The sequence below is a fragment of the Aegilops tauschii genome, chromosome 3, assembly GCF_002575655.3.
Source record: "Aegilops tauschii subsp. strangulata cultivar AL8/78 chromosome 3, Aet v6.0, whole genome shotgun sequence".
Taxonomy (NCBI): domain Eukaryota; kingdom Viridiplantae; phylum Streptophyta; class Magnoliopsida; order Poales; family Poaceae; genus Aegilops; species Aegilops tauschii.
Genome location: NC_053037.3, coordinates 593,527,899 through 593,546,493, shown reverse-complemented (window position 1 = coordinate 593,546,493; position 18,595 = coordinate 593,527,899). Strand labels below are relative to the sequence as shown.

General features: G+C 48.6%; 1 protein-coding gene across 1 annotated transcript; it reads left to right on the top strand.

Annotated features, from left to right (window-relative positions):
• Positions 1-14,071: 14,071 nt before the first annotated feature.
• Positions 14,072-17,455, top strand: LOC109735721 (U-box domain-containing protein 44). The gene is made up of 3 exons (XM_020294923.4): positions 14,072-14,576; positions 14,943-15,243; positions 15,601-17,455. The coding sequence occupies exons 1-3, from the start codon at positions 14,310-14,312 to the stop codon at positions 17,058-17,060; spliced, it is 2,028 nt and encodes a 675-aa protein (XP_020150512.1). The 5' UTR covers positions 14,072-14,309; the 3' UTR covers positions 17,061-17,455.
• Positions 17,456-18,595: the final 1,140 nt, after the last annotated feature.

Sequence of the window (18,595 nt, the reverse complement as noted above, 5' to 3'; positions counted from 1 at the left end):
CATCCAACCATGAAAGCGCATGATAACCTCTACTTCCCTCTACGAAGGACCTATCTTTTACTTTTGTGTTATGCTTTATGCAAGAGTCATGGTGATCTTCACCTTTCCCCTTTTACATTTTATCCTTTGGCAAGCACCTTGTGTTGGAAAGATCCTGATATATATATATATATATATATATATATATATATATATATATATATATATATATATATATATCCAATTGGATGTAAGTTAGTATGAACTATTATTGTTGACATTACCCTTGAGGTAAAAGGTTGGGAGGCAACACTATAAGCCCCTATCTTTCTCTGTGTCCGATTAAAACTCCAAACCCATAAGTATTGCGTGAGTGTTAGCACAATTGTGAAAGACTAAATGATAGTTGAGTATGTGGACCTGCTGAAAAGCTCTTATATTGACTCTTTCCGATGTTATGATAAATTGCAATTGTTTCATTGACTGAGATTATAGTTTGTTGGTTCTCAATAAAGTTTCTGATTCATACTTGACATTGTGAATAGATTATTAGTTGAGCATAAAAAATCATATGACAATATCCATATATGTTGCTGTTATAAGAATAATCATGATGCCCTCATGTCCGTATTTTATTTTATCGACACCTCTATCTCTAAACATGTGGACATATTTATCGTTATCGGCTTCCGCTTGAGGACAAGCGAGGTCTAAGCTTGGGGGAGTTGATACGTCCATTTTGCATCATGCTTTTATATCGATATTTATTGCATTATGGGGTGTTATTACACGTTATGTCACAATACTTATGCCTATTATCTCTTATTTTACAAGGTTTACATGAAGAGGGAGAATGTCGGCAGCTGGAATTCTGGGCTGGAAAAGGAGCAAATATTATAGACCTATTATGCACAACTCCAAAAGTCCTGAAACTTCACGGAAGTCATTTTTGGAATTTATAAAAAAATACTGAGCGAAGAAAGTACCAGAGGGGGCCCACACCCTGGCCACGAGGGTGGGAGCGCGCCCCCTGCCTCGTGGGCCCCCTGGCAGGCCTCCGGTGCCCATCTTCTGCTATATGAAGTCTTTCATCCGAGAAAAAATCATAAGCAAGCTTTCGGGAAGAAACTCCGCCGCCACGAGGCGGAACCTTGGCGGAAACAATCTAGGGCTCCGGCAGAGCTGTTCTGCCGGGGAAACTTCCCTCCGGGAGGGGGAAATCATCGCCATCGTCATCACCAATGATCCTCTCGTCGGGAGGGGGTCAATCTTCATCAACATCTTCACCAGCACCATCTCCTCTCAAACCCTAGTTCATCTATTGTATCCAATCTTTGTCCCAAAGCATTAGATTGGTACCTGTAGGTTGCTAGTAGTGTTGATTACTCCTTGTAGTTGATGCTAGTTGGTTTATTTGGTGGAAGATCATATGTTTAGATCCATTATGCATATTAATACCCCTCTGATTATGAACATGAATATGCTTTGTGAGTAGTTACATTTGTTCCTGAGGACATGGGAGAAGTCTTGCTATAAGTAGTCATGTGAATTTGGTATTCGTTCGATATTTTGATGAGATGTATGTTGTCTTTCCTCTAGTGGTGTTATGTGAACGTCGACTACATGACACTTCACCATTGTTTGGGCCTAGAGGAAGGCATTGGGAAGTAATAAGTAGATGATGGGTTGCTAGAGTGACAGAAGCTTAAACCTTAGTTTATGTGTTGCTTCGTAAGGGGCTGATTTGGATCCATATGTTTCATGCTATGGTTAGGTTTACCTTAATACTTCTTTTGTAGTTGCGGATGCTTGCAATGGGAGTTAATCATAAGTGGGATGCTTGTCCAACTAAGGACATCACCCAAGCACCGGTCCACCCACATACCAAATTATCAAAGTAACGAACGCGAATCATATGAGCGTGATGAAAACTAGCTTGACGATAATTCCCATGTGTCCTCGGGAGCGTTTTCCTTCATATAAGAGTTTGTCCTGGCTTGTCCTTTACTAAAAAAAGGAGTGGGCCATCTTGCCGCACTTTATTTACACTTGTTACTTGTTACTCGTTACAAATTACCTTATCACAAAACTATCTGTTACCGATAATTTCAGTGCTTGCAGAGAATACCTTGCAGAAAACCGCTTATCATTTCCTTCTGCTCCTCGTTGGGTTCGGCACTCTTACTTATCGAAAGGACTATGATAGATCCCCTATACTTGTGGGTCATCAATCATTCAATTACAGTCGTCAGCGACGCTCCATTGTCAGAAATATTGAATAACAGAGATGCAACTGGTCGAGTGGCTAAGTGAGCGATTGAACTCCTTTCGCTGGATATCAAGTTTGAGGCAAAAAAGCAATCAAATCCCAGGCAATAACAGATTTTCTCGTCGAGTGGATTGAACAAAAACTGCCGACTCAGATTCGGTCGGAACATTGGACCATGTTCTTCGACGGGTCCAAAATGTTGAATGGTCCAGGTGCTGGGGTAGTCCTGGTATCTCCGCGAGGCGACAAGCTTAGTTATGTTCTCCAGATTCACTTTGACATTTCCAACAATGAAGCTGAATATGAGGCACTTCTGTATGGGTTGTGTATGGCCATTTCACTCGGCATCCGGCACCTAATGGTCTACGGCGACTCAGATTTGGTAGTCAATCAAGTGATGAAGGAATGGGATGTTAGGAGTCCAGCTATGACTGGTTATTGCAATGCAGTAAGAAAATTGGAAAAGAAGTTTGAGGGGTTAGAGCTTCACCATATACCCCGACTGAAAAATCAAGCAGCCGATGGCTTGGCAAAGATAGGTTCCAAGAGGGAGCCCATTCCCAGCAATGTGTCTTTGGAGCATATTCACACACCTTCAGTCCAAGAGGATCCTTTCACCGAAGAGCCCCCACAGCCTAAGAGCTCCACTAATCCGACTAAAGTTGAAATCCCAGCCATGGTCGACATGGTCATGGAAGTTTTGGTCGTCATTCCCGATTGGACAGTGCCATACATTGCATATATTCTCAGGAAGGAACTCCCAGAGGATGAAGAAGAGGCTCGTCAGATCGTCGGTCGATCCAAAGCCTTTACTGTGATGGGTGGACAGCTTTACAGAGAGAGTGTCACTGGAGTCAGTCAGAAATGCATCATGCCAGAAGAAGGCCGAATGATCCTCAATGATATCCACTCGGGGACCTGTGGTCACCATGCGTCCTCTCGGACCATCGTGGCCAAAGCATACCGAGCCGGGTTTTACTGGCCACATGCCAATGAGATGGCGAAAGAAATAGTCGACAAGTGTGAAGGTTGTGAGTTCTACTCCAACATGTCCCACTAACCTGCTTCAGCTTTGAAGACCATTCCACTCGTCTGGCCATTTGCAGTTTGGGATTAGATATGGTCGGACCTTTGAGGACTAGTAGGAGTGGCTTCACCCACGTGCTTGTAGCAGTCGACAAGTTCACTAAATGGATTGAAGCAAAACCTATCAAAAACCTCGAAGCAAGTACTGCTGTCAGCTTCATCAGAGAGTTAACATTCAGATATGGAGTTCCGCACAGTATCATCATAGATAATGGGTCAAACTTTGATTCAGATGAGTTCAGAGCTTTCTGCGCTTCCCAAGGCACTCGGGTCGATTATGCTTCAGTCGCCCACCCACAGTCAAATGGGCAAGCAGAAAGAGCAAACAGTTTGATCCTCAAAGGGCTGAAACCCCGATGATGCGTGATCTCAAGCATGCAGCGGGCGCTTGGGTTGATGAGTTGTCGTGAGTACTTTGGGGATTGAGAACAACTCCAAATCGGTCGACTGGTCGAACCCCGTTCTTCCTAGTCTACGGGGCTGAAGTTGTGCTTCCGAGTGACTTGCTTCACAATGCACCCCGAGTGGAACTTTTCTCAAAAGCCAAAGCAGAACAAGCCCGACAAGATGTTGTTGATCTTCTGGAAGAGGAAAGAGAGATGGCCCTAATCCGGTCGACCATTTATCAGCAAGACCTTCATCGATTCCATGCTAGGACGGTCGAGCATTTCAAGAGGGGGGCCTGGTTCTCCGAGTGGATCAACAATGGCCGCACAAGCTTACTCCTGTGTGGGAAGGTCCCTTCATCATCACCAAGGTGCTCAACAATGGAGCATATCACCTCTACAATGTGGAGCACAATAAAGACGAGCCACGCGCTTGGAATGCAGAGTTGCTCCGTCATTTTTATACCTAAGCATTCAGACTGTTGAGATGTAATAAGAAATACCTTTTAGTTTGTTTATCAAAGACAAAGTTTTACAGTCTTCTAAATGATTGTTGTTGCTTATACATATGTTTAAAATCCCCTAGTGGGTGGCTTAGCTGCGAATCCGTTTCGACTAAGTTTGAAAAATCCCACCGAGTGAAGAGCAAGCCTCTCACTCGGGGGCTTAGCTGCGAATCCGTTTCGCCGAAGTTTGAAATAAAATCCTACCGAGTGAAGAGCAACCCTCTCACTCGGGGGCTTAGCTGCGAATCCGTTTCGCCTAAGTTTGAAAAAAAAATCCTACCGAGTGAAGAGCAACCCTCTCACTCGGGGGCTTAGCTGCAGTTATGTACTCGCCTAAGTTTGAAAAATCCTACCGAGTGAAGAGCAACCCTCTCACACGGGGGCTTAGCTGCAGTTCTGTACTCGCCTAAGTTTGAAAAATCCTACCGAGTGAAGAGCAACCCTCTCACTCGGGGGCTTAGCTGCAGTTATGTACTCGCCTAAGTTTGAAAAATCCTACCGAGTGAAGAGCAACCCTCTCACTCGGGGGCTTAGCTGCAGTCTCGTACTCGCCTAAGTTAAAATGTGCTCCGAGTGAAGAACGGTTTTCTCGCTCGGGGACTTGGCCACACGCTCCGTCCTGATCCGCAAGGACGACGAGGTGCAGGTCGATTGCGACCTTCTCCTCAGAGCTGCGCCACAAATACAATGTGCGCTTCATCCTGGTCCGCAAGGACGACGAGGTGCAGGTCGACCGTGACCTTCTCCTCAGAGCTGCGCCACAAACACAATGTGCGCTCCGTCCTGATCCGCAAGGACGACGAGGTGCAGGTCGACCGCGACCTTCTCCTCAGAGCTGCGTCACAAGTAGAAAAGACTATTCCGAGTGAAGAGACAAATTCCACTCGAAAACAAAAGACAATCAAATTAAAGGAAAAACCAGGTTCAGATAAATCGCACGAGGTTCTGGGCAGCGAATAAAAGTGCTCAGGCATCAAGCCCGAAGGAGTTTAATGGTTACAGAATCACTCGGCATTCCAAGGCAAATTTAAGGCAAGGCATAAAGTTTGTTCACTCCGCAGGAGGAGGGCTAGCAGGTTCGACGAACTCGTCGAAGTCGATTCCATCAGCAATCCGAGTAGCAGCAGCAATGAAGGTTTCCATGAAAGATTGGAAGTCGAGCCTCTTGGTATTGGCAACCTTGATCGCTGCTAGCTTCTCTTCTCTAGCTTCTTTGCAGTGGACACGAACCAGAGAGAGAGCCACATCAGCACCACATCGAGCAGAAGACTTCTTCCATTCCTGCACTCTACCAGAAATCTCATTAAGTCGAGTCATCGGAGACTCGAGATCATTCGGAAGCGTCGTCCTTGGCCAGAGTGCCGTGTCGATCCGTGACACCGCAACCTTCAGTCGAGCAAGGTAGTCGACGAAGCTAGTAAGACGGGATTCCAGTCGGAGCACATTCATGGCGGCTTCATCCATGATAGGAGAGTTGATGGGGTCCAGGCTCGTTTCGATTCGGCCGGTCTCAGCCTCAAAGTTTTGGCAGAATTCTGCACCCACATAGAAATAATGAGCCGGTAGTTTATGATTAGTCGACGAAAGCAAATCACTCAGTCAGAGAAAAGTACCTTCAAGCATAAGGAATAACTTCTTAGCGAGTCCTCCCAGGTAGTTCTCCAGTTCATCTCTCTTGCGGGAAACGTCTTCCACTTTGTTAGTCAAAGCCTCTTTACCCTTCTTCAGCCGAGTCACCTCCTTGTTGGCTTCATCAAGGGCAGCCTTCAATTTGGTGTTCTCTTCCTCCAACTTTCTGACTGAGGCCAGCTTCTGGTCGGCGAGCGTTGTTTTGTCTTCGGCCGTTTTTCGTGCGGCCGCAAGATCAGAGTCCTTATCCAAAGCCTGTCTCATTGTTTCTGAAAAGAGCGACGTTCGAGTCAGAGAAAAGATGGAGAAGTTGGCAAGAGAAGTAGTCGACAAAGTTTTTCATACCAGCAGCTTCATCCTTAGCTTTCTGCAAATTTGTCTTGGCCAATTCCAGATCAAGGTTGAGCTGGATTTGCTTCCGTTCTAAATCAGCAAATCGAGCTCCAAGCTCACAGGATTTCTGCTATCAGAGGATAGTCAGTCGACAGATACAAAGGCTGGTTGTTTCCGAACAATAGAGTAACAAGTTCTAAGACTACTGCAGAATCAAACATTCAACAGTAGTCTCGGGGACTACACCCAGTGGGTGCACTCAGCATGCCCCCACTGGTTCGACTTTTCAACTGACTTGGTCCGCCCAGTCGAAAAAAAAGTTACTTCTCAGACCATAGCCGACTACCCGCAGTCAACTACGGTCTCGGGGACTACACCCAGTGGGTGCACTCAGCGTGCCCCCACTGGTTCAGGTTCCACTCGGCATCATCTGTTCAGGCCGAGTGGAAAAGATCTGTTCAAAGACCCCCGCGCCGAATCAAACATTCGACGATGGTCTCAGGGACTACACCCAGTGGGTGCACTCAGCGTGCCCTCACTGGTTCAAAGACTCAATCGACGCAACCTAGTCGACTCGAGCAAAAAATACTACTCAGCAGAAATTGAAACACCCAGTGGGTGTACAGATGCAAAGTGCAGACTAACAAATAGATGCACTTTAAAGTTTTTCAGATAGCATATCCTAACAGAACAAGCGAAGCTAGAAGATCAGTTGGAAGTCAGTTAACTTGGACGTTGGCCTGGAGGGCTGAACTGGCATCATAAGCTGCTTGACTGGTTTCGCGAACCACTTTCATCTACTCCATCATAATGCTCGCTTGGCGAATAGCTTCCCTGGCAGCGCTCACTTGGTCCTCTGGGACGTGATGGGCAGTGAAAAGTGAAGACGGTGGATCAACTGGAGCTTGTGCAGTCGACCCCGAAGGCTGTGCACTCGACAATGGAATGCCAAAAGTAACAGAAGCCCGGTTGAGGTCTCCGGACTGCTTAATTGCCGGTTCTGCCGCCGGCGTCGAATGAGGCATCTTGTTGGTTGGTGCCTTCTTGCTCAAAGTCCTGCTCTTCCTCCCCATGTGCTTCAGTGGTGCATCCTCGTCATCGTCTGGAAGTTCGATAACATTGGGCGGAGCTGGAAAGAAATCAATTACAAGAGTTCAATCAACTGACAAAATGGCTGATAAAGTAAAGACAAAATGACAAGAGTGGTACCCGGATTGGTAGTGACTGCATCCTCCATCTCCTCGTCCTCATCATCTTTGTATACAGAAGTCCCAGAAGTAACGGCACTACAGATTCAAAAACCATTCGGACAAAACAGATAAATGATTCGACCAAAGAGCAAGTCGTGTCAAACTGAGAAGTCAAGTTCAAGGATTACCCAGAATCAATAGGTACAGCCACTTTGATTTTGGGCAAGGCCTTCCGAGGTTTTTGCGGCACGATTTTGGGCTACTTCAGAGCCTTCTCAGTCGGCACAGGAGAAGCCGTCCGAGTGCGCTTGGAAGACTGACCAGTCTGTGCAGTTGCTTTCCCTCGGATGCTGGCTGGGTCATGGGTATGCTTGGATCGCCTTTCCATGCGACGAGGAGAATCGATCTCTTCACCATCGCTCGGGTCGTCACTCTCCTCGTCCTCCCCTCCGTCAGACTGACAGTCGGCGCTTTCCCCTCCGCTCACCTCTCCGTTGGGCATTGAATACATCTCAATGAAGACCTGCAAGACAACAAGTTGAACAAATAACAGTCAGTCGACCAGAACAATTACATGACGGATCAAGAAGACACTCGGAAATTCAGAGTCGGACCTTGTCTGGTTCATAAGTGTTGTCGAGTGGAGGAATCCTCCTGGACCCTCTGGGGTTATCCTTGTTGTCGGTGATGCCCTGCAGCCACTGCGCCACCGTAGCCTCGTCAACTTCTTCCGGGTGAATTCGAGTGGAGTCGTCAATGCCCGAATACAGCCACATCGGATGATCACGGGCTTGAAGCGGCTGGATGCGTCGACTGAGAAAGACCTCTAACAGATCCATGCCAGTCACGCCATCACGGACAAGCTGGACCACTCACTCGACCAATGTCTTCACCTCCGCTTTCTCCGCCGGAGTTACTTTCAAGGAAGAGGGCTTCTCGACTCGAGCCATGGAAAAGGGGGGAAGCTCAGTCGACTGACCTGGAGTCGGCTGGTCTTTGCAGTAGAACCAGGTCGACTACCACCCTCTAACTGACTTGGCAAGTATCATGGCTGGGAAGTTGCTCTTACTCCTCATTTGGATCCCAAGACCCCCGCACATCTGGATCACATGCGTCCTTTCATCACTCGGGTTGGCATTTTTGACCGACTGAGAACGACAGGTGAAAATGTGTTTGAAGAGACCCAGTGCCGTCGACACCCCAGAAAATTCTCACACATGGACACATATGCGGCAAGATACGTGGTGGTGTTGGGGGAAAAGTGGTGAAGTTGAGCTCCAAAGAAGTTCAAAAAACCTCAGAAGAAAGTATGGGGAGGCAGAGAAAAACCGCGGTCAACGTGAGTGGCGAGAAGGACGCACTCACCCTCCTGCGGCCGTGGCTCGGTTTCGTCCTCTGGAAGCCTCCAAGACCCGTTGGGGATCAGGCCCCCCTCGACCAAATCCTCCACGTCCTCCTGCTGGATCGTCGATCGGATCCAGTCGCCCTAGATCCAGCCGGGCAGCAGGCCAGATCTTGACGAAGATCCACCCCGGCTGGTCTTCTTCCCCTTTGCCTTCGCCGTCGCCTTCTTCACGCGCTCCAGAGCTGCCGTCTTCTCCTTCCCCATTGCGGTGAGTGGAGCTCGAGCAGAGCGGCGGCGCCAAGGGAGGAAGTGGATACGATGGAGAAACATAGGAGGAAGGGAGAGAATGGGATGCACTGTGCAGAAAACCCCAGCCGCGGCACTTTATATAAGGCCTTCTCCCGAGTGGCTGACTCATGGGCCCAAGTAATCCTGTCAAATCCCGCAACATTCACGCGCGCGGTACGTGGCGAAAAAGGTGGCATGGAGATCGAGGTGCCCATGCCTAATCCACTCCGATTACTGTGGACTCCTCCGTTCCGCGCGCTTCCCAAAATTTCGAATCCCGCAAGATCCGGGAGCAGCAGAGCAATCTGTCAGACCAAAGATTTTATACCTTATCAAACACTCGAAGCTTATTGACGAAAGTTCACTCGACAACTTCTGAATGGCTCAAGGCGACTGAAAATGAAGTTGAAACTTTTTGCGTGGTTCACCAATCTAAGTAAAGTGCTTCTGAAGCAGGAAAGTTGAGTCGGAACCTCCTTCAATTTCAATTCCACTCAGACCCAGAACCATTCGGGGGCTAATGATGACGACATGTACCTAGGGTAGGGCAATAGACCTGATCTAAGTACCCTAACCAAGGACACTGCCCTGCAATCAAAGACAGCAGATTCAACCGACTGAAATCACTACATAGTCCAACCCACTCGACTGAGAGTTCCACTCGGACAACCCAATTCCATTCGACAAGAGTACTCTCACTCGACCATATCAGAAACCACTCGGAGTATGGAAGATCTAAGGTCACTCTGAATGAAAACGGTCAGGCGTTCACTCCGTAGTTTTAATGATCATTTATATGACTTTAATGCTGGCGTTACCAGTAACGTCCTGTCTTTATGTACATTGAACCCTGTGTAACTGAGGGCCGGAGGGGTCTGGCGAACTCTATATAAGTCACCTCCCTCCTCAGGCACAAGGGTTCACACCCCCTGTAACTCCACACATATAATCCAATCGACCGAGCTCCCGAGCACCGAGACGTAGGGTTGTTACTTCCACTGTGAAGGGCCTGAACTCGTAAATCTTGTGTGTACAACTTCACCATAGCTAGGATCTTGCCTCCTCATACCTACCCCCCATTCTACTGTCAGGTTTAGACCCACGACACCGGTAACGCGATTGAACTAGGTATGATGATACCGACGATCAAATCTCGGGCAAGTAACATACCCATGAAAAAGGGAACAACGTATGTTGTTATGCGGTTCCGCTATTGGTTATTGACCGGAGATGTGTCTCGGTCATGTCTACATAGTTCTCGAACCCGTAGGGTCCGCACGCTTAACGTTCGATGACGATTTGTATTATGAGTTATGTGATTTGATGTACTGAAGTTTGTTCGGAGTCCCGGATGAGATCACGGACATGACGAGGAGTCTCGAAATGGTCGAGACATAAAGATTGATATATTGGAAGGTTGTCTTTGGACACCGGAATGGTTTCGGAAAGGTTCGAACATTTTCCGGAGTACCGGGGGTTACCGGAACACCACCCCCCCCCCCCCCCGCCCGGGGAGTTAATGGGCCTTTATGGGCCCTAGTGGAGAGAGGACGCGGCGGCCAGGTGGAGGTGCGCGGCCCCCCAAGCCCAAACCGAATTGGACTAGGGTTGGGGGCGGCCGCCCTTTCCTTCTCTCCTCCTCCTCCTCCTTCCCCCCTTCTCCTAGTAGGAATAGGAAGGGGGGCGAATCCTACTTGGACCAGGAGTCCAAGTAGGACAGTCCCCCATGGCGCGCCCCCCCTTGGGCCGGCCACCTCTCCTCCCCCTTTATATACGTGGGAGGGGGGCACCCCAAAGACACACCAAGCCTTCTCTTAGCCGTGTGCGGTGCCCCCCTCCACAGTTACACACCTCGGTCATATCGTCGTACTGCTTAGGCGAAACTCTGCGCCGGTAACTTCATCATCACCGTCGCCACGCCATCGTGCTGACGGAATTCTCCCTCAGCCATAACTAGATCAAGAGCTCAAGGGACGTCATCGAGCTGAACGTGTGCTGAACGCGGAGGTGCCGTACGTTCGGTGCTTGGATCGGTTGAATCGCGAAGACGTTTGACTACATCAACCGCGTTAGTAAACGCTTTCGCTTTCGGTCTACGAGGGTACGTGGACACACTCTCCCCGCTCGTTGCTATGCTTCTCCTAGATAGATCTTGCGTGATCATAGGAAATTTTTTGAAATACTACGTTCCCCAACAGCTAACTTCTACGGATTGGTAGTAGTTACGCACGGCAAGACAAATATTTTTCAACACACTTGGTGCCCAATAATACTCTAAATCAAACAACTAAGAGCACTCACGTGATTGCTTCCAGAAAAGAAGATGCATCTTATTAGTACTAGCTAAATTTCCCTTTTTTTAATTGGTCCTTCACAATGGCTACTATTCTTGGTTCATTGGTACACCCACATGTTAGCTTTATATATTGACCAAAACAATATTCCACATTTTTTAGCTTAAAAAGAATTAGTTACTGAAGTCATTGGCAAAGAAAATTATGTTTGATCATACGGTAAAATACTGAAAATTCGTTGTTGCTAGCTAGACTTATGTTGCAAAGTTCATAGACACATTTTTTGGCGGTTACCATGCAATGGTGTAGCACCCCGGACTACTAACAAATTGGCAATAGTTACGCATGACAACACAAATATTTTTTAGCACACTGGTGCCCAATAATACTCTAAGTCAAACATGCTTGACTAAGAGGTTCTCACGCGGTTGAAGATGCGTAGCTGAATTTCTCCCTTTCTTAATTGGTTCTACACAACAGCTACAATTCTTCGTTCTTGGTACCAATGGATGATACCAAATCCTCTCACAACGTTTGTTCCTTATTTTGGTTACAAATGGAATCAGATGTTATTTTCAATTTGGATTTAGAAATTCATCGCTCAATGAAGTTGAACGAATTTTGACAGAAAATTATTGTGGAAAGGGACAGAGCGTGTGGCAGGAGATGCATGGGGCCGCTTGAGTGCGGTTTAAGGCAGGATGGCACCATGATGAAATCATCGAGGAAGGAGTGACATGTCGTGTTAAGCGGCACTGTCGTCTCGCTGGTCTCCAGGTTGGGCTAGCTACGAGAGGGTTGAAGAGTCGCAGTCACAATATGACAATGCACAAGAAGAACCTGTGAGGGTGTCATGTAAGGCACATGGATTAACACGGAGAGGGTCAGTGTCGTCGTGCCGCTTGTCACCGGCTAGCATTGCGATTTTATTTTCCTCGGGACATTGGATTTACCCAGCCTGCTAGACTGCAACCCAAGCTCAAGGTAGGAGAAGTAGTTAGTCACTGCAGTACGGGGAGAAGATAGGAGGATTTCTGCAAAAAGAATGGTCAGTTGATGAACGACATCCCACCTTGCATCAAGGTTGTCCATCCATCATCTGATGGTTAGGGCTCGATGTTTCCATATTTTCACCGAATTTGAGTTTTCACCTGATACAACGACTAACTTATGACTGAAAAGCTAAAGCTAAAAATTGGGAGTGAGAAAACAAGTGTCATGAGAAACATCGACCATAGCATCCAAGGCCAAGTTCCCCAACACATCCTATCTTCACGGCAAATCTACGCATTTCATGGAGCTCAGGGTCGGGATCCCTCGGGGGTGAGCATGCAATGGTGTAATAACCCCAAAGCATCATTTTAGAGATATAACTTCTCTGTTTGGTGTGCACATGACCTATTGTGGAGCGGCTAGCAAGAGGCTAGTGGTGGTAGAATGTCTCTCTAGTGCTGGTCGCTGCTCAGGGCGAGAGTTTCAAGGACACAATGCATGTCGTTGCTGATCCTTCCTAGGGGGTGTTGTTCTCAGGCCCGCATACTCCTCTAGTTGGATATAGTCGGGGGTACGGTGACCCAGACAATCTGGAGATATGGTTGTGCTACGAAGGTGTCCAACCTCGGTCAAGATGCAACCTTGATGATCTGGCCAAGCAAGATGATTCCTTGTCACTATGGTCACACAGTTTAACTGGTGGTTAATATCTTAGATTAGGGTTAGATGAAAGTGATTGTATAAGCCACTTGGCTATCCTTTTATGAAAAATGGCACAACTCTCTAATGCTTTTTCAAGGCAAGAAAAAAAGGAATTATGGTTCACCTCCACCTGCAAAAGCAAAACAACCAGATCTCCTTGACCAGGATCCACTTATACTGTGGTTGAGTCTCGCCGAAGTCCATAATCTATTTTTTTCTTTCATCTAAAGGTCACGACATCTAGACACATATGTCTACCAATTATACCTTCACTCGATGCTAACAGATAGGTAAGACATCCAAAACTCTAAAACAAGCTCTCCAAAACCGTCGTGGCAAGCAGTTTGATGCAAAGACAAAACCAAACCAAGGTAACTAAGTGCCCTACAAAAGGAAAACTATGCAAGCCCGTAAAGTACCACTATCATTGGACTTTCAGATAAGGTTTTATCCAAGGTTATGACACGCAACTGAGAATGGGAGGCCAGAAGGAGAAAACAACATGCAATCATCTAAAAAAACCAAACTTTTATGATGAAATCCAAGGATCCACTTACCGCCTCATCCGGCATCAGAAAATAATACTAAAGTTCAGATATTTTAAGTGAATCGCGCGCAGCTTTCCTTGTGATGAAAACAACTCATGAGGGGTGAAGTCTTAGACTTGCCACTGGTTCTTGCATTTTTTTCTGAATTATTATAAAGCATTTGTAGGGTTGTGTGTATGTGAGTATCTACGTTTCTATCATGCTAAAAAAAACAGCCATTATTTCAATAATTCCGGGGAATATCAAATAGGAACATCGACTACTACCCATATTTGGGGCTAAATTTGACAATCATGTGAAACACACTAGATTTGAAACGGCCCGAGTCAAATTCAAATTATTGGTTTTTATATATAAAAAAAATCAAATTATTGGTTGACAAGCCATTCATAGCCACTGGCCGTGAGTGCGTTGCAAATCGAGGCAGCATCCTGTCGTCCGACTCGGTCGTAAACCGATGAAACACGCGACGCGATGAGCTATCCCGTCTGGCTCACTTCACTCGCCGCGCGTCGCGAAAACCGGAAAGCTGAGGCGGACAGACAGCGACCGCCGGCGCCTCCCAGCCTCGGGCTGGTCGCCTCCCCTCCCTCCCCCATGGACGACTTGACCTCTTCTTCCCCCCTCCCCCCTCCTCCGCTCGCTATACCACCACCATCACCACCACGCCCACTCCTCCTCCTGCTACGGCACACCTTCGCCTCCGCACGGGTGCCGGTTACACTTACAGGCAGTGCCGTTCGCTTCTTGGGCGCGCCGCGATGCCGCCGGGGGCGGGCCGCCGGGCGGCGGTGGACGTGGAGGACCTCCTGGTGCGCGTCAAGAACGGCGCCGGGCCCGAGCTCGGCGCCGTGGCGCGGGAGGTGGCAGCGCTGGCCGCCGAGGGGAGGCTCGGGGAGGACGAGGAGGGCGGGGTCCTGGTGCCGGCGCTGCTCGCGCGGCTCGCCGGCGCGGGGGACGCCGAGGTCAGGGTCCTCGTCATGGCCGCGCTGCGGCGCCTCGCGGGCTGCGCCGGCGCCGAGACCAAGGTGAGTGAGCCGAGCGGACGCTGTTTGGCCTCTTGTGGCCGTGCACCCTATGTGTTCGACGGTATGCTCGTGGAGGGATGGTCTTGAATGGCTCCTCCTGGGAGTATTTCGAAGCTGAATTTAGTGTTGTTTTGGATCATGGAACCACGGAAGTGGACAGCTGTAGGAATTTCGACCTGTGCCCAACCGCTCGCCGCACGGCACAGTGGCTTGCCGTGCGGACGCGATTAGGCGTACTTGATTATATAAGTTTTTCATTTTGCAGAATATGATGGTTGAAGACTAGTAGTTCATCATCAGAGTACAATAAATAACCAACCCGATCATGCTTCCCAATCTGATTGTATTTTCCGCATGGCTTTGCAGGAGAGGATGGCAAGCATTGAGGCACTTTCAAGCATCGTACGTTCCTTGTCTAGAGACGTCGACGAGAGAAATGAAGCAATTGCGCTGCTATTGGATTTGTCAGACATTCCGCAGGTCCGGCAGAGGATTGGCAGGATCAAGGGATGTATAGTGATGCTGGTTACGCTCAGGAATGCACATGAATCAGGCACCTATGATGACGCAGAGAAGTTGCTGCACATTTTGTCGTGCAACCCACAAAATGTGCTGCTCATGGCAGAGGCTGGCTATTTTCGACCATTGATACATTACCTGAAAGAAGGTATTTTAATTATTCTACACTCTGCATCACACTGCCATGTTCTAGCATATGTAAGTGTGAGTTATAGTGGTATTCGTCAAAATCAGGGGGTTATGAGCCTCTCCCTTTCTATGCGATAAACCAATTAAGAGCTTCTCAAAATGCACATGTGAGATCCGAGCCATAAAATTGAAGATGAGGTCATGTAAAACCATGAAAATAATGCAACAAGCAATAAGAGAGTGCAACCCAGAACCGTGAGAAAAACAGGACAAGACTTCGAAATTAATCTGACTAGCTGAATCCCCCTTACTTTCAGCGCAGCTGTGTGTCATCTAGCTATAATGATGTTCTAAGGTTTATTTTCTGTTTTTACAGGTTCAGATATGAACAAGATCCTAATGGCAACCGCTATTTCTAAGATGTTCCTCTCTGAACAGATGAAATCTTCCCTTGGAGAAGATGGAGCAGTCGAGCCCCTTGTGGAGATGTTTAAATCTGGAAACCATGAAGCCAAGCACTCGGTGCTAGCCGCCTTGCGTAATCTCTCTAGCTCTTTGCAAAACGCAGAAATTTTGATAAATTGTGGCATAACTGGATCACTGCTTCAACTCCTTTGCTCGGTCACATCAGTGCTCATGACCCTTAGAGAGCCAGCCGCAGCTATACTCTCAAATATAGCAGAATCTGATCGTATCCTACTACATAGGGATGCAGCTCCTCAGATGCTCTCACTTCTTAACTTATCGTGTCCAGTAATTCAACTTCATCTTTTAAGGGCCCTCAATAGTATTTGTGGGCACACAAATGCTAAGAGGGCTAGAGCTAAAATTAGACAAAATGGTGGAGTGCAGCTCCTCCTGCCATTCCTTAGAGAAAAGAATGTTGGTATCAAAGTTGCTGCTTTGAATCTAATGTTCCATCTATCAAAAGATGCTTCACAAGAATTGGCCGAACAGATCAGGGAGACCCATCTTGATATCTTAGTGAAGATTATTGCTTCTCCTACACCTGGGATTGCCGAGAAGGCTGCAGCTGTTGGTGTCCTAAGTAACCTCCCGGTGTCAGATAAGAACATCACTAAGTTTCTCACACAAGCAAACTTGCTTCCAGTTCTGATCTCCTTATTGGAGGCAAACATCTCAGCGTCTCCGTCGCCACAAAAAATGTGGTTACTCGAGGGCATTGCTAGTGTGTTAACCAGGTTCACCGTTCCTTGGGATAAGAAACTACAAAGCTTAGCAGTTGGACATGGGGTACTTCCTTGGCTCGTCAAGCTGCTTTCAGAAGGATCAGTAAAGGCAAAGTCTAAATCAGCGACATCTTTGGCTCAACTGTCACAGAATTCAGTAGCATTACGCAAAGCAAAATCTCCAAGGTGGCTTTGTGTTCCCCCATCAGCCGAATCTTACTGTATAGTTCATGATTACCAGTGCACTATCAAAAGCACTTTCTGCTTGGTAAAAGCTGGTGCCGTCAACCCTCTGGTCAAAATACTAGAAGGCGAAGAGCGAGAAGCAGATGGAGCGGTGCTGGAAGCACTGGCTACCCTCGTGCAGGACGAGATCTGGGAGAACGGGAGCAGGGCGATAGAGAAGGCGTCAGGTGTCCATGCTCTGCTGAGAGTCGCCGAGGCAGGCGAGTTGACCTCCCAGGACAAGGCGATATGGATACTGGAGAGGATCTTCCGGCTCGAAGAGCACAGAGAGCAGTACGGCGGGATCGCGCAGGCTCTGCTCATCGATCTCGCTCAGAAAGGCGACCCTGTCCTGAAACCGATGATCGGCAGGATACTTGCTCACCTTCAGCTACTTCAAACGCAGTCCAGCTACTTTTAAGCATAGCCGTTGTGCAGTGATGCTGGTTGAATGACCTGGGCAACCACCGGTGCCCCTTGAAGGATGCCTGATACATACAGTACTTGACAGGATGTTTGAAGTGCAACATCTCCTTTCTCCAGCAAGATGTTTATCGATCTACCGGTTTATCTGTAAAGGGAGATATTGTTATTGTGCAGTAGTGTCAACACGGCTGCTCTGTATTTTCCTGCTCATTTTTGTTAGTTAAAGGAGTGTGCTACTCAGATGAGAGAAAGATGCAAAGTTCTATAGCTTATAGGTTAATTATATGTCCGGCGAGATGCTTCATTGATATGTAGATATATACATGCAGCAATTGTTTTGTACAGCACATTTGTTCGACTCCCAGTGATTGTAAATTGGGTTACCATGAATCCACGATTGCAGACAGCCGCACGGGCACAGCAAATTGCTTGAGTCTTCTTTCTCCGGCAATGCTAACTGGTGCACGTTCGCTGGGAAGGAACTCCCAGCGAACGCCCTTGCAGCCGTTTGATCTCTAGAAAGAAATTGTCACCCCTAGGTCCTGTCTTTCGGGAGAGACCTGCGGACGAAGGATTGCGTCCATATTTTAATTTTCTTCCCCTCCGGAAAGACTTGCCAATGTACGATCGCCGGTGACAATTAAAGACTTCTGATCTCTTGGATCCATTGCCATAGCCATATTCATCTCCTCGCCGATTTCGCCCACGTGAAATCTCAAAGAAATCATCATGGTCATGGAAACCAAGCGGAGGAAAGCCGTCTTCGTCTTCCCGCGGTGCCTTGGCCTTCGCCGCGCACGGCCCCGCCACGGCAGGAAGGAGAAGGAGCGTCCCGCTTCTCGGCCAGCAGATTGGAGGGACTGGGCGGCGCTGCCCGGCACCGCCCTGCGCGCGATCCTCGGGCGGCTTCATCAGACCGACGTCCTCCGCGGGACGGGGCCGGTGCTGGCGTGCGCGTCGTGGCGGCGGGCGGCCGTCGAGGACCCGCTGCTGTCATCGACCTCGCCTCCGACGAGGACGGGTACAAGGACGCTCCGGCGGGGTGGAAGGCGATGGCGCGCGCCGCCGTGGACCGCAGCGCCGGCCGGTGCGAGTCCTTCCGCGGCCGCGTCGACGGCGACCTCCTCGTCTACCTCGCCGACAAGTACGTACGCCACCGTAATCCGATCAAACTTCCAATTAGCAATAGATCGATCTACCAACACATGACGTGATCTAACCGAGGAGCGTGCATGATCTCCGTGCAGCGCGCCGCTGCTGAGGCTTGGCACGACGGCGATGGAGAAGCTGCCCCTTCTGGAGCAGCTCGTGGTGGCGGGGGGATACTTCGACCACGCTATGCTGTGCGCCGTCCTCGACCACTGCCCGCGTCTCCGGCTGCTCGACGCCGGCGGCTGAAGCAACGGGAAAAAGGCTCGTAGCTAGGTGCGAGAGCAGGATCCGGGACCTCCGGCTGCCGCGCTGGTCGACCGGTGGCGGATGCGGCTGCTGCAGACAAATGGCTCAAGAGTACGCAGACGAACATGATGA

What these genes read in the sequence shown, in the direction of transcription:
- LOC109735721 (XM_020294923.4), top strand. Translation starts at nt 14,310, where the DNA reads ATGCCGCCGGGGGCGGGCCGCCGGGCGGCGGTGGACGTGGAGGACCTC. An exon ending in GCGCCGGCGCCGAGACCAAG is followed by an intron (nt 14,577 to 14,942) that starts GTGAGTGAGCCG and finishes ATGGCTTTGCAG; the next exon opens with GAGAGGATGGCAAGCATTGA. An exon ending in GATACATTACCTGAAAGAAG is followed by an intron (nt 15,244 to 15,600) that starts GTATTTTAATTA and finishes CTGTTTTTACAG; the next exon opens with GTTCAGATATGAACAAGATC.